Genomic DNA, 20,869 nt, shown 5'->3' on the forward strand with positions numbered 1-20,869 from the left:
CTGTGGGCCTGCCTCTTTGGGGGTGGGGGGAGGGTCCCCTGCCCACTCACCAGTACTTCAGAGGAAATTTCTTCCTTGGAAATCCAGACTGAGGCCCTCAAAAGGTGGTCAAGAGAAATCTTTGGACAGGGATCTGTGGGGAGGGAAGGAGGGTAGGGACTCAGATCCACGGCCTTCCCTGCCTCCTCCTCTGCTCCCCTGACTCGGGGCCTCTCCCTGGCTGCTGTGATTCTCTGGAGCCTGTTTCTTTAGAGGGAGAGCACATGCAGGCACTACACTCACACCTCAGAATAACCAAGAGTCCATGGACAGGGTGTGCCTGGGGTACCCCTACACCCTGATATTCAAGGCCCAAGTTTGTCCCATAATGCTCACTGTGGTGAGCCGTGTCCCCCACCTTCACCTTCAAATACGATCATTTACTTGGGGAGGGGGAGAGGAGGGCAGGGGCACCTGCCAGAGCACCAGCCACTCTCTCTTCTGGCCCTCCAAAGGGGCTGCCATCCAGCTGGCGGAGGGCTCCTTGAGTCCCACTCTGCAGGGAGCCAGGCTCTCCACTGCTGGTTCCCAGGCTGGTGAGCTGGGTAGGCCATTTGTGGTTCCAATAGCCTGGAGAAAGGTGTCCTGAGGCCCCTCAGGGAACAGGGCATGTGGGCCCTGGGAGCTGGCCGCTCCCCAAAGGGCAGGGACCCTGGGTCTTGTCATCGGAGCTTGATCTCAAAGCAGAGACAGTTGAGGCTCTGGCAGTCAGGAAGCTGGCACGCACAGGCACAGTCACAGAGCGGGCAGCAGCGAGGGCAGTGAGGGGCCCAATCCTGAGGGAGAGGAGAACGGGGTGAGGGAGTTGAGCAGGAGGAAGGGGGACCAGAGCCTGAAGCTGTCTCCTTCTCAGGGGAGAAGGGAACAGAGTGGCCTGGAAAGTCCCATTTGCCCAGTGGATCAGAGGGTACCAGCCACCATTCTTGGGAACAAGTCAATTCTTTGTGCTGTTGAGAAATCAGCAAGGAGGCAGTGTTCCTAACAACTGGGTTCAGGAGCTGGAAGAAATCATTCGGTGGGGTGGGGGTGGGGGTGGGGTCCTTTCTTTCTTCCCATCTTATGGATGAGGAGACTGAGGACCAGAGGTCAACTGGACCCACGCTTAGGTCACAACGTTCAGCTCAGAGATGGTTCTCCTATATCACGCAATTGAAAGTCGTTAGACTGGGAACACACACAGTCTATGATGAAAACCACTTGTTGGTTTTGTGGATTTCTTCCTTGGCCTGAGACCAAGCTGGATCTCATTCATCCTCTATTTCTGAGCACCTACTCTGTGCCAGGCACAGACTATGTTCATGAATGATTTTTAAAATCTAGTTTTCCTTAAAAATGGTAATTTGCAGATTTAATTTTTTAATGTTTAAAAGGAGTTACATCTCTTTTATTTATCAGAACCTTGAGTAGAGGGCCTCTTTACAAAAGAGGAAACGGAGGTTCAGAGAGGGGAGTGATTGTGCAAAGGAATACAACGAAGGAATGGGGCTGGGATGGGTCTGGGCCTGCCTGCTTCCAGTCCTGAGATCCCCCTTGACCAACTGCTTCCCAGGGCCATGAATAGCAGCTTCTTTCAGGGTCTGCTAAGGCAGGGACAGTTCATCTCCTGTCTCCACTGAGCTACCAGGGGACTCAGGCTCAGCAGGTGTCTGAGATACAGATGAATGTTGAATGAATGAATCAATCAAAGCATATCATTTTTCCCTCTTTAGGCAAAGAAGAAAGTAGAGGGCTTCTCAGCTCCTAGGGGAGACAGAAGGTCTGCCTCTTGGGGAATAGGAACAGCAAGTCCTTAGAGACAGGAAGGGAGAACCGGTCCACTCCGACCCACTCCTCTTCTGCCCTGGGACACGGATGATCTGTCACCACTGCAGGCAGGGACTGGAGTCAGGCCAAGTGGCTGGAATAGGACCCACCCAGGATGTGTGACAAGGTTGGCTCCTTGAGGCCTGAGGCAGAGTTAGTGACAGTCACAGTTGCACAGCTCAATCAGACACCAGGCCAAGCCAGGAATAGGGGAATGACCTTTAGAAGAGCTGAGGTTTCGGGGTGCGGTGTCCGATGACTGGTGAGATCAGATATCACCAGGGGCTCCGGTGAGGGGAGGGCATCTGTTCCTGCTAAAAGAATTGTCTCTCTAGAAAGAGGTAGAAGTATATCATGGTGGAGGGGAGAGAGCGAGGTGGCTTCCTTGTATTTGATGGGGGTGTGGTTTGGGGTGTCTCTGGGGAGTCCCAGTCTGGGCTGAAGTCAACTCTGCGGGTTTCTGGAGGACCGCACCGTCATTCTGTGCGCAGAATTGGGGGCTGAGAGAGGTCCCACTGCTCTCGCTTCAGAGAAGAGGGTATTAAAAGCATTTCTTGGCTCTGCCCCCTGGAAGGGTTTGGCTCTAGTCGTTAATAACTAGCTAATGGATATCTCGACTCTCACAGGCAGCCTTGTGGCTTCTGGAAGGAATCTGCTTTTTAAGTACATTAAACAAGGGCTCCACATGACTGTTAACCCCCATGCTTCTCTAGGCCCGTAGTTTTTCACTCTGATTTCTTTCACTTTGAGGTTGTGAAGGCCAGCCATCGTTACTGTTTGGAGCTCAGGGTTTGAATCTAATTCAGGCCCAGGTGTGGCTAATTCATGATTTGCACCTCAGTTTCCTAATCTCTGAAATATATTTTAAATATAACACCTACTTCACAGGGTCACTGTGGGGAATCAGTGGAAGGCACGAAGCCCGGTGCCTGGTAGGGAGGGAGCTCTCAGCAAAAGGGAGCTCTTCTGTCACAGCGCTTTTCCCTTAGCAGTAGCTCTTAACCCTGGTGGTATGTGTCAGTCGTGTAAGAACTTGTTAAAGATTTGCAAATTCCGATCCCATTCCAGATCTACTGGGCATGGGGCCTGGTTGCCTGGCTTTCCATTTACGCCTCCTCCCAGCTTCTGATCACACAAGGGGCTGAGAACCAACCACTGCCCTGGATTGCATCATTTCTCACCCTCGATTCAGAATGTGAGGCAATTTCTCACATTGCCTACTTATTTCTCTCTGTCCTTCGTGGGAATGTAAGCCCCGTGGCCGTGTCTACCTTGTTTCCACTGCACCCCCAAGGCTCAGCACAGTGCCTCAACAGTGACTCCATAAATCTTCCGTAAGTGAATAAATAAATGAATGAATTAGGTCCTCACGACATACCTGTGAAAGAAGTAACATAGGCAGGTTTCTCCCTGAGAGAAAGAGAAACCTGGGTTTGTGTCTCCACCCAGGCTTTAGGCCTCTGTAAGCCTCAGTTTCTACAGCTGTGAAGGAGCCAAGAGCTTTGGAATATTTTTCGTGGCTATTGTTACTGTAAGGAAACTGAAGAACACAGAGGCCTTACTGTGGTTTGTGGAAAGATAGCTCAAGGAGAGAATGACCATTCGTCATTCTAGAATCCTTCCTGGCTCCGGCAGAAGCCGGGTAGGATCAGGACCTGAGGTCTCCAGCTTGGACGCCCTGCAGCCCTGGAGGGGGCAGTGGGAGGGGCCAGTCCCTCCTGACAGCGCACCTCACTCTCAAGGAGGAAGAGAGGCCTCTGACTCTTCCCTCCCCGCGGACACAAGGCAAAGGGAGTGGTGTCCCAGGACAGGGGGCCAGAAATTACTGTGCAATTGAGCATTTCTTATAGGAGGTTTGAGGACCCAGGGTCTTCTCCTTTTTCCCCTTTGTCCCCCCTAGCCCCAGCCCTGGGCCCCGTCTCCGGGCTACCCCTGGGAAACCAGATGCAGATTATCTGAAAGAGGAGAACTCCTTGGCCCATAATTTATTTTGAAACTCAAAACATCTTGCAGGGATTTGCAACTGCAGTCTGCCCGAGTTATGAATTTGCTTGGTCTTTTCCCCTCACTTTTCCCTCCCCAGGGAAGGTCCCCACTTCAAGGGCAGGAGCTTTGCTGTCTACATGTCTGAGCCCAAAATAATCAGAGCCTAGGAAGGTGGTCAATTACACTTAATATCTTTAAAGCCACAAATGCAAAAATGGCCTGTCCTCTGTGAGCCAGGCTTCTCCCTGAGGGTTCTGTTTCAACACATGATGGAGCAATTTGCTGTGCAAGACTCTACTGTGGAATGCTGGAAAAGTGACTAAATTTCCCTGGGCCAATTTATTCCCCTGCAAAAGGAGGATAAAAACATGGATAGGTAGCCAAGGTGTGATGTCATGTTAAAAAGGGCAAGTGGCAGATGTGAGGAAATAGTCTGTGTGGTATATGTGGTATGACTACATTTTTACCAACAGTAAAATACAACAGTGATAGTACTGTATGTGTATTAGTATATGAGGGACACACACCAATGTAGCAACCTTGGTTAGAGAGCTAGTTTATAAAGTGACTTGTACTTTCTATGTATTTCTACATGCACACTTTGTAATTAAAAAAAATACATATAGATAGGTTTTTTAAAATATCCAGCTCTCGGGATTGTTAATAAAGTAGCACAGCATCTAGAACATCGTATTTACTCTGCAAACAGAAGGAGCTCTGTGAGGGGCTGTCTTTTCTTTTAACTACCACTTTCAGAAGTAGAAATGTGCCCTACATGTTACACACATTACCTTTCTCCAACTGCTGCCCTATTTTCCTTTCTCCAAGTAGCTTTCATTACCAGAAAATATCTGATATGTTGCTTTTGGCTGTCTCCACCTGACCCAGTACCTGGAACTGTGCCTGGCCTAGAATAGGTACTCAGTAATAAATTTTGTTGAACCAAAAAATGAATGCACAGAGAGTACCGAGATCAGAACTCAGGGGCCAGGGGCCAGGAAGAGAACTCACAGATTCGGCGGGCTGGGGGCAGCAGGCATCCAGGTAGTGGGCTGGGCTGGGCAGAGGGAAGTCACAGGCTTCTGCACAGGTCCAGCAACAGTCTTGGGGCCTGGAGGCGCCTTGCTTCCTGCAGGGGGAGCTGCAGTCTGTGCAGCAGCCCTGGGCCTAAGAGAAGGCAGGGCTCAAGATCTGGGCCAGGCAGCAGGTAGGGAGGGAGAGCCAAGACTCAGTTTTGGGGAGAAGGGCAGGAGAAGGTTCAGCTGAGGACGAGAAGAGGATCTCCTGGTCCCACGAAAGGGACAGATGCGGGGACTAAATGGCAAAGGTGTCTCAGGGTAAGGGCCTACGAATGAGGGGAAAAATTGACCAGGTTCCTCCTCCCCCAGGCCCACCCTTCAGCCCCCACCAGGCCCCTCACCAGCAGGCAGTGCCTCGTCAGCAGCACTAGGCCCAGCAGCAACAAATAGATGCCCACAGCGAGGACGACAATGGCAGGGATGGGGAGCAGCAGGGAGGGGCTGCTGACGGGAGCCGGGGTTGGATTCCACGGGCTAGAGGAGGCCTGGACAGCACAGGAGGAAGGGGTGATGAGGAGATGTGGAGGGGCTGCAGGGACACAGAAATACCAGGAGGGACACGGGCGGTGGCTGGGAAAAGGGGAGGAACAGCCACCAGGTGGTGGGGAGAGAGTCAATAGGACTACACTGTCTTGTCCCCAAACCTGCCTTTTCTCTTGTCATCCCCATTTCAGCACCATCGAGGACCTGTTGGTCATTCTAGACTTTTCCAAGATTTATTGCTTTTGCTTTCAGAATGCCTCTCCAAACAGATCTATTGTCTCTGCTTCCACTGCGTTACTTTACCATCCCTCAGCCCACAGTGCTGGCCTCTAACTGTCTTGCAACCTGCAGTTGTGCCCCTTTCCACACCAGCTGTCCTGCATATCCTTCCCTCCCTTGCGGTCCATCAATGGCTCCCACCGACTCAGTCCAAACTTCTTATCTCAGCGACAAAGGCCTCAATCTGGCCCTGCCTACCTCTCCCTCTCCCCCATTACACTCCAGCCATACTGAAGTCCTAGCAGTTCCCCAAATGCCCTGGCCTCTCTCTCACGCCCTCGTCTCTGCCCATGCTGTTCCTTCTGCCTGGGATGCCTTTTCTTCTCTGTTGCTTGGCTAGCTCCTCATCTTGCCAGAGTGGGATGTGCCCTTCCATGGGAAGGCCGTCCCTGCAACTCTCTTTCTGTCTCACAGCTCTTGTCCTGAGCTGGAAGGGTCTATGTTGGGTAAAGAGTCCCCTCTCCAGTCCAGGCTCCAAGGCAGGCAAAGTCAGGGTGAGTGGAGGGCGCTGAGGGGGCCGCTCCAGAGAGGGGTAGGACTCACGTCCATTGGGCAGGACAGCGCCGGTCAGTCCAGGAGCTGCAGAGGAGAGAAAGTCCTGGGCCTCAGACACTGAGAGGGGCCATTGGGCTGGGATGCCCATTCTCCTCCTCCCATTTCCCGTCTGGGGAAACTGAGGCCCAACGACGGTCCCTGGTCCGGACAGCGAGGATGGGGGTTCGGGGATTCGGGGCAGCGCCTCGTTCGAAGGCCCCAGCCCGACCCTGGCCACACCCTACCGTTGTCCCCAAACGGGCTCCCTCCATCGACCTATCCCCATCACCTGCGCCCTCGGGGCCGCGGGCAGTTTACGGATTCCGCGCCTTGTTTGCTCCAATCGGCCGCAGCTGCTGCACCGCCCAGAAGCCTCCCGCTGCTTCTCGCCGTTGTCAAGGGGATCAGAGCGCCGCTACTACGGCGGCCGCCCAGACCCAAAACTCTTCTACGCGCCTCGCTTCCCTTTTCCCGTCTGTGGACGCCCGCTCTTGTTTTCAGTCCCTGTCCGCTAGGTTTTCCGGCAGTTACCGAGTAGAAATGGCGAGAGTTCCCGCCGCTACCCGCCTGGCTCGGATCCTCATCGTGTGCTGGGTCCTGCGGCGCTGCAGAAGCAAGACTGAACCCCCGGGCTACACCGCCAACTGGCTGTGTGACTTCGGCCAAGTCACTGCGCCTCACTGAGTCCATTTTCCCCTCTGTAAAACGGGAAAACGCCTGCCTCCCAGGGATATTGTAAAACTCAGAGCCACTTCTTAATTGTATAGAATTATCCTCAATAATTTTTCAACCTGACCCCCCACTCATTTTTATTGACAGTGCCCAAATTTAAGAGCCATCATCTGGTCTCTTCAACCTTCACATCATTATCAAAGTGATTTCCTCCCACCCACGTCAGATCTTGTGCCTTTTCTTTTCTTTTTTTAAAAATAAATTTGTTTATTTTATTTATTTATTTTTGGCTGCATTGGGTCTTCGTTGCTGCGCGTGGGCTTCCTCTGGTTGCAGTGAGCGGGGGCTACTCTTCGTTGCGCTGCGCGGGCTTCTCATTGCGGTGGCTTCTCTTGTTGCAGAGCACGGGCTCTAGGCATGCGGGCTTCAGTAGTTGTGGCACACAGGCTCAGTAGTTGTGGCTCGTGGGCTCTAGAGCGCAGGCTCAGTAGCTGTGGTGCACGGGCTTAGTTGCTCCGCGGCATGTGGGTTCTTCCCGGACCAGAGCTCGAACCCGTGTCCCCTGCATTGGCAGGCGGATTATTATTATTTTTTTGAATTTTATTTTATTTATTTTTTTATACAGCAGGTTCTTATCAGTCATCAATTTTATACACATCAGTGTATACATGTCAATCCCAATCGCCCAATTCAGCGCACCACCATCCCCACCCCACCCCCACGGCTTTCCCCCCTTGGTGTCCATACGTTTGTTCTCTACATCTGTGTCTCAACTTCTGCCCTGCAAACCGGTTCATCTGTACCATTTTTCTAGGTTCCACATACATGCGTTAATATACGATATTTGTTTTTCTCTTTCTGACTTACTTCACTCTGTATGACAGTCTCTAGATCCATCCACGTCTCAACAAATGACTCAATTTCGTTCCTTTCTATGGCTGAGTAATATTCCATTGTATATATGTACCACATCTTTATCCATTCATCTGTCGATGGGCATTTAGGCTGCTTCCATGACCTGGCTATTGTAAATAGTGCTGCAATGAACATTGGGGTGCATGTGTCTTTTTGAATTATGGTTTTCTCTGGTTATATGCCCAGTAGTGGGGTTGCTGGATCATATGGTAATTCTATTTTTAGTTTTTTAAGGAACCTCCATACTGTTCTCCATAGTGGCTGTATCAATTTACATTCCCACCAACAGTGCAAGAGGGTTCCCTCTTCTCCACACCCTCTCCAGCATTTGTTGTTTGTAGATTTTCTGATGATGCCCATTCTAACTGGTGTGAGGTGATACCTCATTGTAGTTTTGATTTGCATTTCTCTAATAATTAGTGATGTTGAGCAGCTTTTCATGTGCTTCTTGGCCATCTGTATGTCTTCTTTGGAGAAATGTCTATTTAGGTCTTCTGCCCATTTTTGGATTGGGTTGTTTGTTTCTTTACTATTGAGCTGCATGAGCTGTTTATATATTTTGGAGATTAATCCTTTGTCCATTGATTCGTTTGCAAATATTTTCTCCCACTCTGAGGGTTGTCTTTTCGTCTTATGGTTTCCTTTGCTATGCAAAAGCTTTTAAGTTTCATTAGGTCCCATTTGTTTATTTTTGTTTTTATTTCCATTACTCTAGGAGGTGGATCAAAAAAGATCTTGCTGCGATTTATGTCAAAGAGTGTTCTTCCTATGTTTTCCTCTAAGAATTTTATAGTGTCTGGTCTTACGTTTAGGTCTCAAATCCATTTTGAGTTTATTTTTGTGTATGGTGTTAGGGAATGTTCTAATTTCATTCTTTTACATGTAGCTGTCCAGTTTTCCCAGCACCACTTATTGAAGAGGCTGTCTTTTCTCCATTGTATATCCTTGCCTCCTTTGTCATAGATTAGTTGACCATAGGCGCGTGGGTTTATCTCTGGGCTTTCTATCTTGTTCCATTGATCTATGTTTCTGTTTTTGTGCCAGTACCATATTGTCTTGATTACTGTAGCTTTGTAGTATAGTCTGAAGTCAGGGAGTCTGATTCCTCCAGCTCCGTTTTTTTCCGTCCAGACTGCTTTGGCTATTTGGGGTCTTTTGTGTCTCCATACAAATTTTAAGATTTTTTTGTTCTAGTTCCGTAAAAAATGCCATTGGTAATTTGATAGGGATTGCATTGAATCTGTAGATTGCTTTGGGTAGTATAGTCATTTTCACAATATTAATTCTTCCAATCTAAGAACATGGTGTATCTCTCCATCTGTTGGTATCATCTTTAATTTCTTTCATCAGTGTCTTATAGTTTTCTGCATACAGTTCTCTTGTCTCCCTAGGTAGGTTTATTCCTAGGTATTTTATTCTTTTTTGTTGCAATGGTAAATGGGAGTGTTTCCTTTATTTCTCTTTCCGATCTTTTGTTGTTAGTGTATAGGAATGCAAGAGATTTCTGTGCATTAATTTTGTATCCTGCAACTTTACCAAATTCATTGATTAGCACTAGTAGTTTTCTGGTGGCATTTTTAGGATTCTCTATGTATAGTATCATGTCATCTGCAAACAGTGACAGTTTTACTTCTTCTTTTCCAATTTGTATTCCTTTTATTTCTTTTTCTTCTCTGATTGCCGTGGCTAGGACTTCCAAAACTATGTTGAATAATAGTGGTGAGAGTGGACATCCTTGTCTCGTTCCTGATCTTAGAGGAAATGCTTTCAGTTTTTCACCATTGAGAATGATGTTTGCTGTGGGTTTGTCGTATATGGCCTTTATTATGTTGAGGTAGCTTCCCTCTATGCCCACTTTCTGAAGAGTTTTTATCATAAATGGGTGTTGAATTTTGTCAAAAGCTTTTTCTGCATCTATTGAAATGATCATATGGTTTTTATTCTTCCATTTGTTAATATGGTGTATCACATTGATTGATTTGCATATATTGAAGAATCCTTGCATCCCTGGGATAAATCCCACTTGATCGTGGTGTATGATCCTTTTAATGTGTTGTTGGATTCTGTTTGCTAGTATTTTGTTGAGGATTTTTGCATCTATATTCATCAGTGATATTGGTCTGTAATTTTCTTTTTTTGTAGTATCTTTGTCTGGTTTTGGTATCAGGGTGATGGTTGCCTCATAGAATGAGTTTGGGAGTGTTCCTTCCTCTGCAATTTTTTGGAAGAGTTTGAGAAGGATGGGCAGGCGGATTCTTAACTACTGCGCCACCAGGGAAGCCCAGATCTCGTGCCCTTTCAATTTTTCACCCCCCGCAAAGGGCTCCCCGCTGACTCCAGGATAAAGCCCAAATGCTTTAGTTGACTGTCCACACCATCCACCCTAGGCCTATCTTTGGTTTATTCATTCACAATGTATCCCACAGCGTGTCAAGCATTGCTCTAGGCTCTGGGACTCTAGCAGAGACTAAGGCAGACAAATTTCCTGCCCTCGTGTTGCTTATATTCCACTGGGGGAAGAGGATCGATAATATGTAAACAGATAAGATCCTTTTGTGCCCCATCAGCTCATTCAAGTTTCCACCGTAGGATCTGTTCAAGGTTCCTGAACCAGTGCATAGGGTTTCACAGCTGCTGTTCCCTCTGAGTAGAACACCCTTCCCCTATCTCTCCCCACTGCCTCCACCCCAACTAACACCTTCCTCATCCTTTGAGCCACTGCTCAGTTTTGCCTCAGGGTGGTATTCCTGCCTGCCTTAGGCAGAGGTGACTGCTTTGGGCACCATATACATACAGCTGTTCTAGCACTTCTCACAAGGTAGTTAAATTCTCCATTTCACTGCCTGGCTCCCCAATTAGACCACAAGTGCCTGGGTCTAAATCGTCTCCATATCCCAAGCCCTAGCAGTTAGCCTGGCCTTGAGGGGGCCTCCACTGAGTACTTACTGATTCTATGAATGAATAGAATCCAACCAATGAAGTAATGTTATCCAGATGCCCTGGTTCCCTTGGCTCTTAAGGCACTCCGACCTCCCACTTTCATTCCTGACCTGTTTGGTTCTCCACACCCATGCTTGTACACACGATTGTGCACACGCACGCACACACACGCACACTCAAGTAAGCACACCTCCCCCACAGATGCCTCAGACTTCATCCATGACTTCTGCATTCTGGCATGTTCCCCTGAAAGCAACACTGTACACCTGCTTCTGTCCACATTCTCCACCCCGATGTACCTCACCACAGCTGCTTCCCCAGGGATTTTCTGCACCATGAGGCAGCCACAGAAACTGCCAAGGTCTGTGTCCCTGGTTCCCAAATCTCTCCTCTCCCCTTCAGCCACACTGAGAGGGTCCCAGCCACATTCTCTGCCACCCCAGCCCTCTCAGAGGGGGCTTCAAGCCCAGAAAACAGGAGTCTAGCTGTCCCCAGTGACACCTCTGTTGAGTCTAAGTCTGGGTCAGACTGCCTGCTTAGGGCTGTCCTGTTGTCTGCCCCTATCGTCGCAGAATCCTGAGACCCAAGATGACACCAGTTCCCACCTCAGCCCCAGGAAAGGCTTCAAGTGACACATGGCCCCTCCCTCTCTTCAGCTCCTGCCAACGGAGAGACATCAGCCTTGGCAAGACCTCTGGACACGTCCAGGGCCTGCAGTGGCCAGACTCACCACAGGTGGTATTCTGTTCCTGCCACGGGTGCATACATTATGCAGGAGGGTGGACAGGGCACCAGGTCTGCTCACTGCAAGGCAAGCCAGTAGGAGGGGTGATGTATGCGCCCCACTTTGCCAGGGCCCCACTTCTACCCACATCACACCATTTGTTGGAGGCAGGGAGAAACTGACTTCACAATAGCTGAATAGCCATAAGATCTCCCTTTTTCTAAAGTTCAAAGCTGGTGATGTCAGATATTCTCACCTGTAGTTTTACACTGCCCCTGGGAAAGAGAGTAAAAGATGATGTCCTAATCGTCATGGGGTGGGTGGGAGGCCTGAGATGCAGAGAAAACCAAGAAGATGCAAGACACCTCTGCAGACCTGGGCTTGGATGTGGGAAGGCAACCTGGCAGTTCTGATTTTGATCTGACACTTTCAACCCCCTCCCATGGACATCAGATAATATTGCCTCCCAGAGACAATGAGGGGTTCACCAGCCTCCTTATTATGAAAATGACAGGCCTAGGCTTAGATAATTACTTCTTATCCCTGGGGGAATAAGAAGCTGAGCTGAGATGAGCATCAGTAGAAGCCTCTTCACCGACTTTATCTTTTTTTTTTTTTAACATCTTTATTGGAGTATAATTGCTCTACAATGTTGTGTTAGTTTCTGCTTTATAACAAAGTGAATTAGCTATACATATACATATATCCCCATATCTCCTCCCTCTTGCGTCTGCCTCCCACCCTCCCTATCCCACCCCTCTAGTTGGTCACAAAGCACCGAGCTGATCTCCCTGTCCCATGCAGCTGCTTTCCACTAGCTATCTATTTTACATTTGGTAGTGTATATATGTCCATGCCACTCTCTCACTTAGTCCCAGCTTCCCCTTCCCCCTCCCTGTGTCCTCAAGTCCATTCTCTACATCTGCGTCTTTATTCCTGTCCTGCCCCTAGGTTCTTCAGAACCTTTTTTTTTTTTTTTTTGGATTCCATATATACGTGTTAGCATATGGTATTTGTTTTTCTCTTTCTGACTTACTTCACTCTGTATGACAGACTCTAGGTCCATCCACCTCACTACAAATAACTCAGTTTTGTTTCTTTTTATGGCGGAGTAATATTCCATTGTATATATGTGCCACATCTTCTTTATCCATTCATCTGTCGATGGACACTTAGGTTGCTTCCTTGTCCTGGCTACTGTAAATAGTGCTGCAATGAGCATTGTGGTACATGACTCTTTTTGAATTATGGTTTTCTCAGGGTACATGCCCAGTAGTGGGACTGCTGGGTCTTATGGTAGTTCTATTTTTAGTTTTTTAAGGAACCTCCATACTGTTCTCCATAGTGGCTGTATCAATTCACATTCCCACCAACAGTGCAAGAGGATTCCCTTTTCTCCACACCCTCTCCAGCATTTATTGTTTGTAGATTTTTTGATGATGGCCATTCTGACCAGTGTGAGGTGATACCTCATTGTAGTTTTGATTTGCATTTCTCTAATGATTAGTGATGTTGAGCATCCTTTCATGTGTTTGTTGGCAATCTGTATATCTTCTTTGGAGAAATGTCTATTTAGGTCTTCTGCCCATTTTTGGATTGGGTTGTTTGTTTTTTTGATATTGAGCTGCATGAACTGCTTGTATATTTTGGAGATTAATCCTTTGTCAGTTGCTTCATTTGCAAATATTTTCTCCCATTCTGAGGGTTGTCTTTTCGTCTTATGGTTTCTTTTGCTGTGCAAAAGCTTTTAAGTTTCATTAGGTCCCACTTGTTTATTTTTGCTTTTATTTCCATTTCTCTAGGAGGTGGGTCAAAAAGGGCCTTGCTGTGATTTATGTCATAGAGTGTTCTGCCTATGTTTTCCTCTAAGAGTTTTATAGTGTCTGGCCTTACATTTAGGTCTTTAATCCATTTTGAATTTATTTTTGTGTATGGTGTTAGGGAGTGTTCTAATTTCATTCTTTTACATGTAGCTGTCCAGTTTTCCCAGCACCACTTATTGAAGAGGCTGTCTTTTCTCCACTGTATATTCTTGCCTCCTTTATCAAAGATAAGGTGACCATATGTGCATGGGTTTATCTCTGGGCTTTCTATCCTGTTCCATTGATCTATATTTCTGCTTTTTTGCCAGTACCATACTGTATTGATTACTGTAGCTTTGTAGTATAGTCTGAAGTCAGGGAGCCTGATTCCTCCAGCTCTGTTTTTCTTTCTCAAGATTTCTTTGGCTATTCGGGGTCTTTTGTGTTTCCATACAAATTGTGAAATTTTTTGTTCTAGTTCTGTGAAAAATGCCATTGGTAGTTTGATAAGGATTGCATTGAATCTGTAGATTGCTTTGGGTAGTATAGTCATTTTCACAATGTTGATTCTTCCAATCCAAGAACATGGTATATCTCTCCATCTGTTTGTATCATCTTTAATTTCTTTCATCAGTGCACAGACTTTATCTTATTTCATCCTAACAGTAGACCTCAGTGGCAGAAACCATCATTTTCACTTTACAGATAGAAATGAATTAGGACCTCATTGAAAAGGAATTTTAGAACCAGGCAAGATCTAGGTTTGAATTCTAGTTCTGCCACCGTGTGTCTGTGTGACCTTGGGCAAGTCGGCTGACCTCCCTGAACCTAAGTTTTCACCTGGAAAGTAAGGATTACATAAGAGACTGGCAGGGCTCATTGTGATGATTAGAGGAAATGTATGTAGAGCAGTTGGCACAGAACGGGGGTCATTAAAAAATAGAACAACATGGGACGTCCCTGGTGGTCCAGTGGCTGACTCCACACTCCCAATGCAGGGGGTCCGGGTTTGATCCCTGGTCAGGGAACTAGATCCCATATGCCACAACTAAGAGTTCGCATGCCGCAACTAAAGATCCTGCATGCTGCAGCTAAAGAGACCACATGCCACAATGAAGATCCCACGAGCTGCAACTAAGACCCAGTGCAGAAAAATAAATAAATATTTTTAAAAAATAAAATATAGGACAACAAGAACTATTAATGACTGTCACAATGAATATTTACAATGTGCCACATAGGAACTGTGTTCACATACATCTCATTCAGTCATCCCACAGTCCTATGTAGAGGTACTGCTTTTGTCCCTATTTTATAGATAAGAAGCCTGAGGCTCAGAGGAGCTAAATTACTCGCACAAATTCTTCTGGCTAATGAGTAACAGAACTAAGATTTAAGTCCAGGCAATGGGACTTTGTGTGTATTCAGCTGAAGCTCAGAGAGGTTCTGACACTTGATCAAGGTCACACAGACAACGTATGGGAGAAAAAGGGTCTGGACGCTTCGTTTTCTCACTCCAACTCACCTGTTGTGCCCCCTCGCCCTTTTCTATTGTAGAGATGAAGGGTGCGACTGAACTTGCCTGGAACCTAACACTAAATAATAAATGATCTGGCGCACTGTCCAGGACACACCCCAGAGCACGGGGAGGGGGAATTGGACCCTTCCCTGGGTATCATGTGGGAAACAGGCCACTTCTGGCTGTTTATCGTTTACTTATTCACAGGCTTCGATGATATCACACCTGCACACCTCCGCAGGGCCGCGGCGGCACAGCACACAGGTAAAGAGGATGCGCAAGATAGCATTTGGACCTAACGGAGGCTGAAGGAGCAGGAAAGGTAAACTCCAGGCCCGGGGTGAATTGTGTGACAGGTCTGTGAGGTCCACTTGGGGGTGAGAGACCCACCTGGGAAGCCAGGCTGGAGCGGGAAAGCAGCGGCCGAAGTCGTGGGAGCTTGGACGGGCACTGGGGCAGCACCACCCCACGCTGCCCATCTCCACGCGGGCGCTGCCGGCTGCCTTCCAGAGGCGCGTGTAGCCAGGGGCTGCACCCACACGCCAGAACTGGCTGGCATCTCCCTTCCTCCGCGGGATGTTCAGACACTCCTAGAACGCCCAGACAAGGGACCACGGTGTGTGGAATGCATCCCATCTTGGGTTTATTTTAGGTGGTACAGCCATTAGCAAGAAAGCGCTGCGCGCGCACGCGCATGGACACACACACACACACACACACACACACACACACACACACACACCCCTGAAAGCCAGTCTCTTTCCAATTCCCTTTCAACGCTTCTGATTATTCCAGGACAAAGTCTCATTGCGCTGCCAGAAGCCCTTTGACACCTCTCTATCCATGCTTCTCTTGTCTTGTCTTTAACAAAGAGAGAGAGGGCGGCCTCCAGCTCAGAATTCCGAGCACATGCTAATATCTAGTGAGAATGTAAGAACAAGTTTTTTTCATTTTATTTTTTGTTACCTTCTATTTACAACAAATGATACTGGTTTTCTATTTTCCGTACTGATAAAAAGTTTCCTTTTTACATGGTTAAAAGCACGTACTCTGGAACTCATACTATTAGGTTCAAATCCCAGCTCTGCCACTTACTACCCGTATGACCTTGGGCAAGTCACACAACCTCTCTGTGCCTCGATTCCCTCAACCGGAAAGAGAAAGTAATAATAGCATCTCCCTCTTGGGTTATTGTGAGGATTACATTAATTAATGTATGTGAGAAGGGTAGATTGGTGCCTGACACCTAGTATATGCTGTAAAAATGTCTCCTATTATCAGCTCAAATAGGGGGGAAAAAAACCCTGAGGTTTAGAGAACACTTCTTTGGACCAATTCCGCCATTTTCCATGTGAGGGAACGAAACTTTGGAGAAGATAATTAAGCAGCTGAGCTAGGATCTGGTAGGTCTCTGGATTTCCAATCCATTTACCAGCCATTTCAATCTTCAGTAATTAATATAACCTCTCAACCTCAGCTTATTCATTGCAGAATGGGACTAATACTATTTCATTGGATGTTGGGATGCTGTGTGTAAAGGTGGCTCAGAAAATGAGTTGGTATGATGTCTCCCGTGCATTCTCAACAGGGGTAATAGCACCCCCCAGGAGGGCAGAAATTGGTTCTTGGCGGGTGAAAAATATCTTTTAGATATACAAAGCACAGACATATAGTATATAAGTTCATGAGAAATGGTGATTAGGAAACAAAATGTCTAAGAAAGGCTTGGGGAGCAATAGTTAAAAAGAAGTTGAGGGACTTCCCTGGTGGCGTAGTGGTTAAGAATCCGCCTGCCAATGCAGGGGACACGGGTTCGAGCCCTGGTCCGGGAAGATCCCACATGCCGCGGAGCAACTAAGCCCGTGCGCCACAACTACTGAGCCTGCGCTCTAAAGCCCACGTGCCACAACTACTGAAGCCCGTCCGCCCAGAGCCCGTGCTCCTCAACAAGAGAAGCCACCGCAATGAGAAGCCCGTGCACCACAAAGGAGAGTAGCCCCCGCTCGCCGCAACTAGAGAAAGCCCGCGCGCAGCAACGAAGACCCAACGCAGCCAAATACAAATAAATAAAATAAATTTATTAAAAAAATAAAGAAGTTGAGAAATACTGCTCTTAACCAAGATTTTTCCAACTTGGGTTGATACTCATAAGTGGATTATGAAATCGGCTTAATGGGTCATGATAAGCATTTGGGGAGGAAAAATGATAAAGGGGAACAACGATATAGTACGGTGTGCGCTGCACAAAATCAGGATCAGAAAGTATCGTGAGAAAGTTTCAGTTCAGTTTGGCATGTGCATGCCTGTGCTGAGTCATGAAATAAAAGTCTCTCTTGAGGCTCACTGTAAAAAAATGGTGCAAGCCATTTCTCTAAACCACAATTTTCTTTTTCTCCCCTCATTATTTATCTCTCAGACAAGCCCATGCAGCCTCAAACTATTTTACTCTGAACAGGAAGAACCTGATAAGGAAAGAAAGAAATGTAGAAGAGAGTGTCCAGATTCCAGTAAAACTAGGGCCTGACCTTCACCAGCTCATGGCCAAGGACTCTTCCCTTCCTCATTCTCTGTTCCAGGGTAAGCCACAGCTACAGAGGAAAATGACTGACCCTCAGCACCAGAGGGACCTCCCCTCTTATTCCTCCCTCTTCCTCCCCTTTCCTCCCCTCCTCTCTGCTCCCAACGTGAAAGGCAGCAGTCATGTTGACCCGAGTCTGAGTCCTAGCTCTGCCATTTACTCTGCAATCCCAGGACAAGTCATTTAATTTCTCTGATCCTCAGTCTTCTCAGCTATGAAGTGAGGAACTTATTCGTAAGATTGCAGTGGTGCTTAAATGAGAGAAGGTAGAGAAAGTATATTAGTATTTTAGTGCCTTGTATACTGCAGGTGCTCATGATAATAGCAGCTAACAGGGCCTGAACGCTGTGTGAAGAAGTTTATCCATGTTATCTCTATTTCATCCTCTAAATGAGCTTACACAGGAGTAGGGAAGGTAACAGGGCAGACTCCAGTCAGGCTGCCTAGTTTCAAACCTCAGTTCAGTATCTTTTCACATGTTTAAGGGCTGTCTATAGTTCTTTCTTTCTGACTGCATTGTCTGCGTTTTAAAAAGGTGCTTTCCGGGCTTCCCTGGTGGTGCAGTGGTTGAGAATCTGCCTGCCAATGCAGGGGACACGGGTTCAAGCCCTGGTCTGGGAAGATCCCACATGCCACGGAGCAACTGGGCCCGTGAGCCACAGTTACTGAGCCTGCGCGTCTGGAGCCTGTGCTCCGCAACAAGAGAGGCCGCGATGGTGAGAGGCCCACGCACCGCGATGAAGAGTGGTCCCCACTTGCCGCAACTAGAGAAAGCCCTCGCACAGAAACAAAGACCCAACAGTCATAAATAAATAAATAAATAAAAGACCGTGAATTTCAAAAAAAAAAATTAAAAAAAAAAAAAGGTGCTTTCCTCGTAACCCCACATAATGACTTCGGCTTACATCATATTGGCCACACCTCTAACTACCAGGGAGGCTGGGAAATATAGTTTTTTAAGTAGGCGCATTTCAGTCTCCAGCAAAATAAAGAAGGTGATAAGGACGATACTGGTTAGGCAACCAGAGTCCTCGTCTTCAACAGTCTTATCTCGCTCTTGATTTAACCTTGAATTTAATTTTCAAAGGCCTATCCAGAGGGGGGAAAATGGAGGAAACAAGTAAGAACAGTTAACAGAGATAAGCTCTGAAAATGTGGCTGACGTGTCTAAATTGTAGTCAATAATGTTTCGTTTCTTTTTTTTTTTCTGAACCATTCAGTTTCTTTAGGAAATGAGTTTATGAGTTTTCTATATCTGTTTAATATTAGAGAGACCAATACAGTCAGAAAATAGGGTTGAAAAAAATCCCACCTCATTAATTCCCTGACTGTGTAACCTTGGACAAGGTACCAAACGTCTCCGTGCCTCTGTTTTCTCATCTGTAAAATGGGTACAATAATAATCCCCATTAACAAAGTTGTTTTGAGGAAATGACGATATTTTTGAGCCCTCGTATCAGTGTCCGGCCCATAGTAAATGCTATATAGTTAGCATTTAATGAGTTGGCATTATTATTATCCCAACTTCACAGATGAAAGAATTGAGGCCCACAGAGACTGGCCAACCATCGCTCAGGGAATGGAAGAGCCTAAGATGGTTTAGCATTTAAAAAATTCCAGGGCAGGGGCTTCCCTGGTGGCGCAGTGGTTGAGAATCTGCCTGCTAATGCAGGGGACATGGGTTCGAGCCCTGGTCTGGGAAGATCCCACATGCCGCGGAGCAACTAGGCCCGTGAGCCACAATTACTGAGCCTGTGCGTCTGGAGCCTGTGCTCCGCAACAAGAGAGGCCGCCACAGTGAGAGGCCCGCGCACCGCGATGAAGAGTGGCCCCCGCTTGCCGCAACTGGAGAAAGCCCTCACACAGAAACGAAGACCCAACACAGCCATAAATTAATTAATTAATTAATTAATTTAAAAAATTCCAGGGCAGGGCCTTCCCTGGTGGCGCAGTGGTTGAGAATCTGCCGGCTAATGCAGGGGACACGGGTTCGAGCCCTGGTCTGGGAAGATCCCACATGCCGCAGAGCAGCTGGGCCCATGAGCCACAATTACTGAACCTGCGCGTCTGGAGCCTGTGCTCCGCAACAAGAGAGGCCGCGATAGTGAGAGGCCCGCGCACCGCGATGAAGAGTGGCCCCCCCCCTGCCACAACTAGAGAAAGCCCTCGCACAGAAACGAAGACCCAACACAGCCAAAAATAAATAAATTAATTAATTAAAAAAAAAAATTCCGACTGAGCTCTGACCGCCACAGCAACAGTCAGCTCTACCCACCACCAGAGCCTCCCATCAAGCCTCTTAGATAGCCTCAACCACCAGAGGGCAGACAACAGAAGCAAGAAAAACTATAATCCTGCAGCCTGTGGACCAAAAACCACAGTTACAGAAAGATAGAGAAGATGAAAAGGCAGAGGGCTATGTACCAGATGAAGGAACAAGAAAAAACCCCAGAAAAACAACTAAATGAAGTGGAGATAGGCAACCTTCCAGAAAAAGAATTCAGAATAATGATAGTGAAGATGATCCAGGACCTTGAAATAAGAATGGAGGCAAAGATTGAGAAGATGCAAGAAATGATTAACAAAGACCTAGAAGAATTAAAGAACAAACAAACAGAGATGACCAATACAATAACTGAAATGAAAACTACACTAGAAGGAATCAATAGCAGAATAACTGAGGCAGAAGAACGGATAAGTGACCTGGAAGACAGAATGATGGAATTCACTGCTGCGGAACAGACTAAAGAAAAAAGAATGAAAAGAAATGAAGACAGCCTAAGAGACCTCTGGGACAACATTAAACGCAACAACATTCGCATTATAGGGGTCCCAGAAGGAGAAGAGAGAGAGAAAGGACCAGAGAAAATATTTGAAGAGATTATAGTCGAAAACTTCCCTAACATGGGAAAGGAAATAGCCACCCAAGTCCAGGAAGCGCAGAGAGTCCCATACAGGATAAACCCAAGGAGAAACACGCCGAGACACATAGTAATCAAAGTGGCAAAAATTAAAGACAAAGAAAACTTATTGAAAGCAGCAAGGGAAAAACGACAAATAACATACAAGGGAACTCCCATAAGGTTAACAGCTGATTTCTCAGCAGAAACTCTACAAGCCAGAAGGGAGTGGCATGATATACTTAAAGTGATGAAAGGGAAGAACCTACAACCAAGATTACTCTACCCGGCAAGGATCTCATTTAGATTTGATGGAGAAATCAAAAGCTTTACAGACAAGCAAAAGCTAAGAGAATTCAGCACCACCAAACCAGCTCTACAACAAATGCTAAAGGAACTTCTCTAAGTGGGAAACACAAGAGAAGAAAAGGACCTACAAAAACAAACCCAAAACAATTAAGAAAATGGTCATAGGAACATACATATCGATTATTACCTTAAACGTGAATGGATTAAATGCCCCAACCAAAAGACATAGACTGGCTGAATGGATACAAAAACAAGACCCATATATATGCTGTCTACAAGAGACCCACTTTAGACCTAGGGACACATA

At 47.0% G+C, this 20,869-nt stretch overlaps 1 protein-coding gene and 1 long non-coding RNA gene across 4 annotated transcripts; one reads left to right on the top strand and one right to left on the bottom strand.

The window, feature by feature from the left end:
- Positions 1 to 4: 4 nt before the first annotated feature.
- LOC309613365 (uncharacterized protein) lies at positions 5 to 6,712 on the bottom strand. Of its 2 annotated transcripts, XM_082360118.1 has the most exons (6): positions 6,493 to 6,712; positions 6,213 to 6,248; positions 5,249 to 5,392; positions 4,840 to 4,995; positions 424 to 815; positions 5 to 133 (listed from the first exon to the last, which is right to left on the bottom strand). In XM_082360118.1, the coding sequence occupies exons 2-5, from the start codon at positions 6,216 to 6,218 to the stop codon at positions 702 to 704; spliced, it is 420 nt and encodes a 139-aa protein (XP_082216244.1). In that variant the 5' UTR covers positions 6,219 to 6,248; positions 6,493 to 6,712; the 3' UTR covers positions 5 to 133; positions 424 to 701. The 2 variants fall into 2 exon arrangements, with proteins under 2 accessions (XP_082216244.1, XP_082216245.1); XM_082360119.1 differs by lacking the exon at positions 424 to 815.
- On the top strand, positions 5,026 to 19,232 carry LOC309613366. Of its 2 annotated transcripts, none has more exons than XR_014235682.1 (3): positions 5,026 to 5,165; positions 6,705 to 17,888; positions 18,220 to 19,232. It is a non-coding gene; the product is annotated as an uncharacterized lncRNA (long non-coding RNA). The 2 variants fall into 2 exon arrangements; XR_014235683.1 differs by having other exon boundaries at positions 14,983 to 17,888.
- The last annotated feature ends 1,637 nt before the right edge of the window (positions 19,233 to 20,869 follow it).

The sequence above is a fragment of the Balaenoptera borealis genome (genome assembly GCF_965194805.1).
Source record: "Balaenoptera borealis genome assembly, chromosome: 16".
NCBI lineage: Eukaryota > Metazoa > Chordata > Mammalia > Artiodactyla > Balaenopteridae > Balaenoptera > Balaenoptera borealis.

Excerpts from the sequence above, each read along its gene's own strand:
- LOC309613365 (XM_082360118.1), bottom strand. Across the intron at positions 4,996-5,248 it reads TGACGAGGCACTGCCTGCTG|GCCCAGGGCTGCTGCACAGA; the intron begins GTGAGGGGCCTG and ends GCCTTCTCTTAG. Across the intron at positions 816-4,839 it reads GCCCCCAGCCCGCCGAATCT|GATTGGGCCCCTCACTGCCC; the intron begins GTGAGTTCTCTT and ends CCTCTCCCTCAG.